The sequence below is a fragment of the Eimeria acervulina genome, genomic scaffold (assembly GCF_000499425.1).
Source record: "Eimeria acervulina Houghton genomic scaffold, Eah_scaff594, whole genome shotgun sequence".
In the NCBI taxonomy this organism is placed as follows: Eukaryota; Apicomplexa; class Conoidasida; order Eucoccidiorida; family Eimeriidae; genus Eimeria; species Eimeria acervulina.
The window spans coordinates 14,699-20,882 of NW_013549704.1; the positions used below are offsets into that span (position 1 = coordinate 14,699).

Sequence of the window (6,184 nt, forward strand, 5' to 3'; positions counted from 1 at the left end):
CTAATATATATATATATATATATATATATTTATATATATATATATCTTTGTATATATAGTTATATATAATATATATGTATATATAAATATATGTATTACTAGAATGGATGTATCAAGTATATATAGTATCTACTATGTCTATACTTAATATATATATATATATATGTATATATATATATATGTATATATATGTATATATATATATATATATGTGTGTGTATATAATAATATAATGCGTATCTCTATGCAAACACAAGAAAGAGTTTTTCTATATAAACTTTTGATGTTGTCTTGGAGCAGCACTTCGCTGTCCCTCTCTAAGCAGTTTATTCTTTATTTTATTTGTCCACCACTTAGTAAGGGGGGCCCCCAGCCAATCAATGGGGGGCCCCCCTCCACGGACACCCCAGCGGGGGCCCCCTTCTTCTTCTGCTGCTGCTGCAGCAGCAGCAGCAGCAGCAACAGAAGGCCCCTAACCCTCACTCCCCTAATCAACCTGCCCCCCAAATCGAAGGCAACAACCCCACCACAGAGAGGCCCCCACAGGGGCCCCCAACAGGGGCCCCCAACAGGGGCCCCCAATAGGGGCCCCCAACAGGGGACCCCAATAGGGGCCCCGGAAAAGGGGGCCCCCAACAGGGGCCCCCAATAGGGGGCCCCTCCATAGGGGCCCCGAATAGGGGGGCCCCCCCGTAGGGGACCCCCAGCGGAGCCCCCCATAGGGCTTCGCCGCAGGAGTCCCTCAAAGGGGCCCCCAGACAGGGGCCCTCACGACAATGCATGCGACACCAGGGGGCAAAGGGGGCCCCCCAAAAAAAGCAGCTAGCGCTGCTACCAGGGGCCCCCTTTGCCTTATGGGGGCCCCCCTCGCCTTTGGGGGCCCTCCTTTTAGGGGCCCCCTTCGACTCTTGGTACCCGCCTTCAACCCCAAGGGCCCCCCTAATGGGGGCCCCCCACACGAAACCTTCTTTTAATGACCCCTCACTGGGGGGCCCTCATTAACTTGTGCATGCAATCTTGTCTTCTGGGGGCCCCTGTTGTCTTTTAAGGGGCCCCTAGTGCCTTTGGGGGGCCCCTCTTGTCTCCGTTGGGGGCCCCCTTACCCACTGCTGTCTCCTGTTGTATGCTGGGGGCCCCTCTTATCCGCTTTAAAGGTTTGAAGGTTGCTGAGGGCCCCTATTGCCTGATTTTAAGAGGCCCCCTATTGCTCTAAAGGGTTTAGGGTTTAGGGTTTAGAGTTGTTTAGGGTGCTTTTCTTTTTCTGCTGTTGTTTCTAGCTCTTAAAGCCTCAATACCCCCTTCAACAGTAGGCTGAAACTCATTAGGAAGCAGATGCTCTGCAACATCAAGCATATCTTTATAAATAGACCGGAGTGTATGCTCACCTGCCCCGGTAACAGAAGCAACCTCAGAGACCTTCGGAAGCAGCATTTGCTGCTGCGCACTTGAGCTGCTTAGCAGCTGAACTACTAACCATATTGCTGCTGCAGCAACAGAGTTCGGCCTATCATCAGTCGCAGCAGCATGCACAAACACTCCTGATGCTCTAAGGTCTAGGGTTTAGGGTTTAGGGTTTAGGGTTTGGTAAGATACACAGAAACCCCTGCTTCCTAGGGCTGTAAAGGGTTTAGAGGGTTTTAGAAGTATGTTTACAGGGTTAACTAGAATGGTTTAGGGTTTAGGGTTTAGGGTTTAAAGGATTTAGAAAGCCTATTATTAGGGTTTACGATTCAATGGGTTTAAAGGGTTTAAATGCTTTAAAAGGCTTGTTGTTAGGGTTTAGGGTTTAGGGTTTAGGGTTTAAAGGGTTTAGAAGGCCAATTATTAGGGTTTAGGGTTTAGGGTTTAGGGTGTATGTTAGTTTAGGGTTTAGGGTTTAGGGTTTAGGGTGTATATTACCTATGACTGCTGACGAAGACTTGCGCAGCTCTTTTAGCAACATGTTCAGCGACATCGCTGATGTGCATAGACAGCTGAAGTCTGCTGCAGTATCTGGGAAGCAAATGTGTTGCGTTTTCGGCATTGTTTGTCCCTCCTCTTAAAGGCAACTGTCTCTTTATTCTATTAATTGCTTTACCTAACTCTTTTTCAGTAATAGATCTATCATAAACAACTAATTCTTTTACTGTTCGCGTTGCGCCTGCTTCTCTGCATGCTAAATATGTTATTGCTAGCATAGACACCGCAGTGCTTCGAGACCTTAGCTGACCAGCATCCTGCAAATATAAACAAATCAACAAAACAACAAAATAATTATATTTAATTATAACTCTAATATATTATTACGCAAAAAAAGATACAAAGAAATACAAATAATAGATGAAAATGTCAAGAAAATAATTTTGTTTTATATTCTCTACCTTATAATAATATAAATTAAATAATATAAATAAATAAATTAAATTAAATAAATAAAAAGCAAAAGAAAGGGTTTTAAATGAGTATGCATACCGCTGAAGCAAAACAAACAAAGACGACAAAAAAAGAGTTGGTGAGGAGACAAAACAACAAAAGAAAAAAGATAAATAAATATAAATATATATATATATAAATATATGTATGCATGCATATAACAGATATGCATATATATATAAATATATATATAAATATATGTATGCATGCATATAACAGATATGCATATATATATACATTTAAATATATGTATGCATACATATAATAGATATATGCATATATAGATATATATATATATATATCTATATATATATACATATCTAGATAGATAGATAAATAATTTTTAATATATGCATGCACACAAACAATAATAAATAAATGCATGCATTAAGATATTGAGTGTATGTATGTAGAGAATCTCACCAGCAATTCTTTAGCAATTTCTTTGCCTCTCTCTAAGATATAATCTCTTAAGCTGAAGGCTTCAGCAATAAGACGTAAGTAAGAAAAAGCAGCTCTGAGCTGTCTGTCTCTATTTCCTGTCTCTCCTGCTGCAGCACTACCTGTAGCTGCTTCATGAAGAATCTGTAAACGTCTCCCTGAGCCTAAACCTTTACTCATTGACCCTCCTCCTATCAGCATGCTAGTAGATATACCCCCGTCTTGTAGCCAGCCGTCTAATGCCTCACCGACTCTATTTCTTTCGCTGCCTTTAGGTGCACCGCCCCCTGAGTTCTCAGCACTAAACGATCGCCACTCTTGTTCTTCATTTAATACTCTTTCTTCTAGAACAAATCCGCACTCTTTGCATAGTTGATCGCCGCTGCTGCTATCTAATACTATTGTACTTCCTTTCCTCATGCTGCTGCTGCTGCTGCTGCTGCTGCTGCTGCCGCTTGGTGTGCAAAAAGGGCAGCATAAATTACGTTTTGATGATAGATATAAACTAAAACGAGGCCGGTTTGCTGCTGCTGCTGCTGCAGTAGGAGCAGCAGCAGCAGCAATGCTGCTACCCATACCCAATCTGTTTGAAGAAACTCCTCCTCCTGCTGCTGTTGCTGCTGCTGGTCCTGCTGCTGCTGCTCCTTCACCTCCCGATACACCCCAAGAACCAGACCCCGTGCTGCCACTGTTGCTGCTGCTGCTGCTGCTGTTGCTGCTGTTGCTGTTGACAATAATACTGCTGCTGCTGTTGCTCAGCCTCAGGGGAGGAGCAGCACTGCTACCCCCAGGAGGAGACTGCACAGAGAAAGAGACACATGTTGTTGCTGCTGCTCCTGCTGCTGCTGCTGCTGCTGCTGGTGCTGCTCCTCCTAATGAGCCAGTGCGCTGCAGCTTCGCTGGGGGCAGCATTTTGAAGAGAATAGAGTTAAAGAAAAAGAAATAAGAAATAAAAAAGATAAACAACAAAGCAAAAGACAAACAGCAGAGACCGAAAATACTCGCATAAATAGCAAAGACGAGAGCAGCAACAAAGAAAGAAAAAACACCAGAGACGGCGACACTAACACAACACGCGTTCAAAAGCTGCTGCTGCTGCTGCTGTTGCTGCTGTTGCTGCTGCTGCTGCTGCTGCTGCTGAGAAGAAGAAGGTGAAGAAGAAGCTGATGATGCTGCTCCTTCAAGAAGGGCAGCTGCGGAGCGACCTGTCGATGCTGTTGAAAGCCCAGATAACCCGGCTCTGAGTGTTATAATTGCTGTAGCAGCTGCTGCTGCAGCTGCTGCTGCTGCTGCTGCTGCTTTGTTTGAAGTTGCTGCTCTTGCTCCCTCGGCTGCTGCCGGTTCTTGCAACTTATCTGCCCTGCTGCAGCTGCAGTGCAGCAGCAGACTTCTGCATATAAACGCTAATAAACTTCTTCTGTTTGCATGCGTTTTGCAGCAAATAGAAGAAAGAAAAGAAAGACGAAGGGGAGCTTCGCAAGAAAGCCCCGAAGAAACTGCATGCAAACAAACGGGTGATGCTGCTACCACCTCTTAATAGTGTTTTTTTCGCGGTATTATTATATTATAATTTCTGAAAATTAATTAAAACAAAAGAATATTCTCTTCATAGAAGAGGCTGCTTACTGCAGCCACTCAGGTGTACGTACACCGGAGGAAAGAAAAAAGTTTCTGAGGAGAGGGGGGTTATAATGAGTTTAATTTTTAAAGACATTGGAGTAAAAATTGCATTATTATTTGTTTAAAGTTTATTTATTTATTTATTTATTTGTTATTTTTGTTTGTTTTTATTTTCTTCTCCCCGAATTTCTGCTTTCTTTCGCGTCTTTCTTCCGTCGCTTGAGAGGGGGTTTCAGGTGTTGTATTCAAATTTTCTGCGTTTTTCTTCTTTCTTTTTCTGTCTATTTTATTTTTAATTGTATTTCATTGCTCTTCATCTGGATGGCGTCGGCTAGAAGCACAGGAGAGGCAGCTCCCTCCCTCCCAGCCCTGGAGGAGGTGCTGAGACTGCGAAAAATCTTATTGCGTGCGTTACCACCTGCTGCAGCAGCAGGAGCAGCAGCAGGATCTGCAGCAGGTACAGCAGCAGCAGCAGGAGGAGGAGGAGGAAGTGGAGGAGAAGAAGTGGATGTAGAGACTGTACTGCATGCGTTATCTGCTTTAAATACTATCAACGTAAACAGAAGTCTCTTAGCTAAATCTCGAATTGGTGTTGCAGTGGGCGCCCTACGCCGCCATAAACATGCAGAAATTCAAAACAAAAGTGCAGCATTAGTAAACAAGTGGAAGGCATGCATAGCTCATCAGACACCCCGTGGTGTACAGAAGACCAGCAGCAGCAGCACTCCAGGAGAAAGCGCAGCAAATGCCTCTCCTCCGCTTCCATCAGGAAGCACCACAAGCAGCAACAACAGCAACAACAGCAGCAGCAGCAGCAGCAGCAGCAGCAGCAGCAGCAAGGAGGAAGGCCCTCGGCCTCTACCTCCTTTCCCTGGGCCTACTTGCGGCGATCCTACTCGCGACAAAGCTCGTAGCTTTCTATGGAGGGCTTTAGTAGAGGGTTTAGATGCAGCAGCAGCAGCAACAGCAACCACAACAGCAGCAGCAGCAGCAGCAGCAGCAGGAAGTACAGCAACATCAGAAGAAACGGGCCGTCTTGCTGCATCAATTGAAGAAGCTCTCTGGCAGCGGTTTGTAGTTGAAAAGCAAAGTATGAGAGATTATAATACGCAATTAAAAACATTAAAGTGGAACCTAGCAGATCCTAAGAATCCTGATTTAAATTTAAAGGTATTATGGTGTATATACACCCCAGAACAACTAGCAGAGATGAGCAGTGCAGAGTTAGCAAGCGACGCAAAGAAACAAGAAAGAGAACAGCAAAAGCAGCAAAGTCTTGAGGCTTGTCAAAGCGACTGGGAAGTCAGAAGAATTATTAATAGCGGTGAGGCTAATAACGGTCAGTTCCCTTGCTTTAAATGCAAAACAAACAAAACTGTTTACTTCCAGATGCAAACGCGAAGCTCTGATGAGCCTATGACGACTTTCGTGACATGTTTAGAGTGCGGCAACAGATGGAAGTTCTAATTAAATATATTATATTATATTTATATTATATTTATATTATATTATATTATATTATATTATATTTATATTAATATTATTGTTTAATTTATTATATTGGGTTTTATAATATAATATATTGCGGATTTTGTGATATGTTTAGAGGGTGGTAATAGATGAATGTAATAATAAAATATATTATATATATTATATTATATATATTATATTATATTATATTATATTATATTATATTATATTATATTATATT

The 6,184-nt window shown here is 42.7% G+C and overlaps 2 protein-coding genes across 2 annotated transcripts; one reads left to right on the top strand and one right to left on the bottom strand.

Moving 5' to 3' along the window:
* Nucleotides 1-1,469: 1,469 nt before the first annotated feature.
* Nucleotides 1,470-3,765, bottom strand: EAH_00043870 (transcription initiation factor iib, putative; the record flags this gene model as incomplete). Its single annotated transcript, XM_013394944.1, has 4 exons — nt 1,470-1,504; nt 1,900-1,992; nt 2,078-2,216; nt 2,836-3,765. The coding sequence occupies 4 exons, from the start codon at nt 3,763-3,765 to the stop codon at nt 1,470-1,472; spliced, it is 1,197 nt and encodes a 398-aa protein (XP_013250398.1).
* A 1,029-nt stretch (nt 3,766-4,794) lies between these two features.
* EAH_00043880 (transcription elongation factor TFIIS, putative) lies at nt 4,795-5,940 on the top strand (the record flags this gene model as incomplete). Its single annotated transcript, XM_013394945.1, has 1 exon — nt 4,795-5,940. One exon carries the CDS (start codon nt 4,795-4,797, stop codon nt 5,938-5,940), a length of 1,146 nt encoding a protein of 381 aa, XP_013250399.1.
* Between the last annotated feature and the right edge of the window lie 244 nt (nt 5,941-6,184).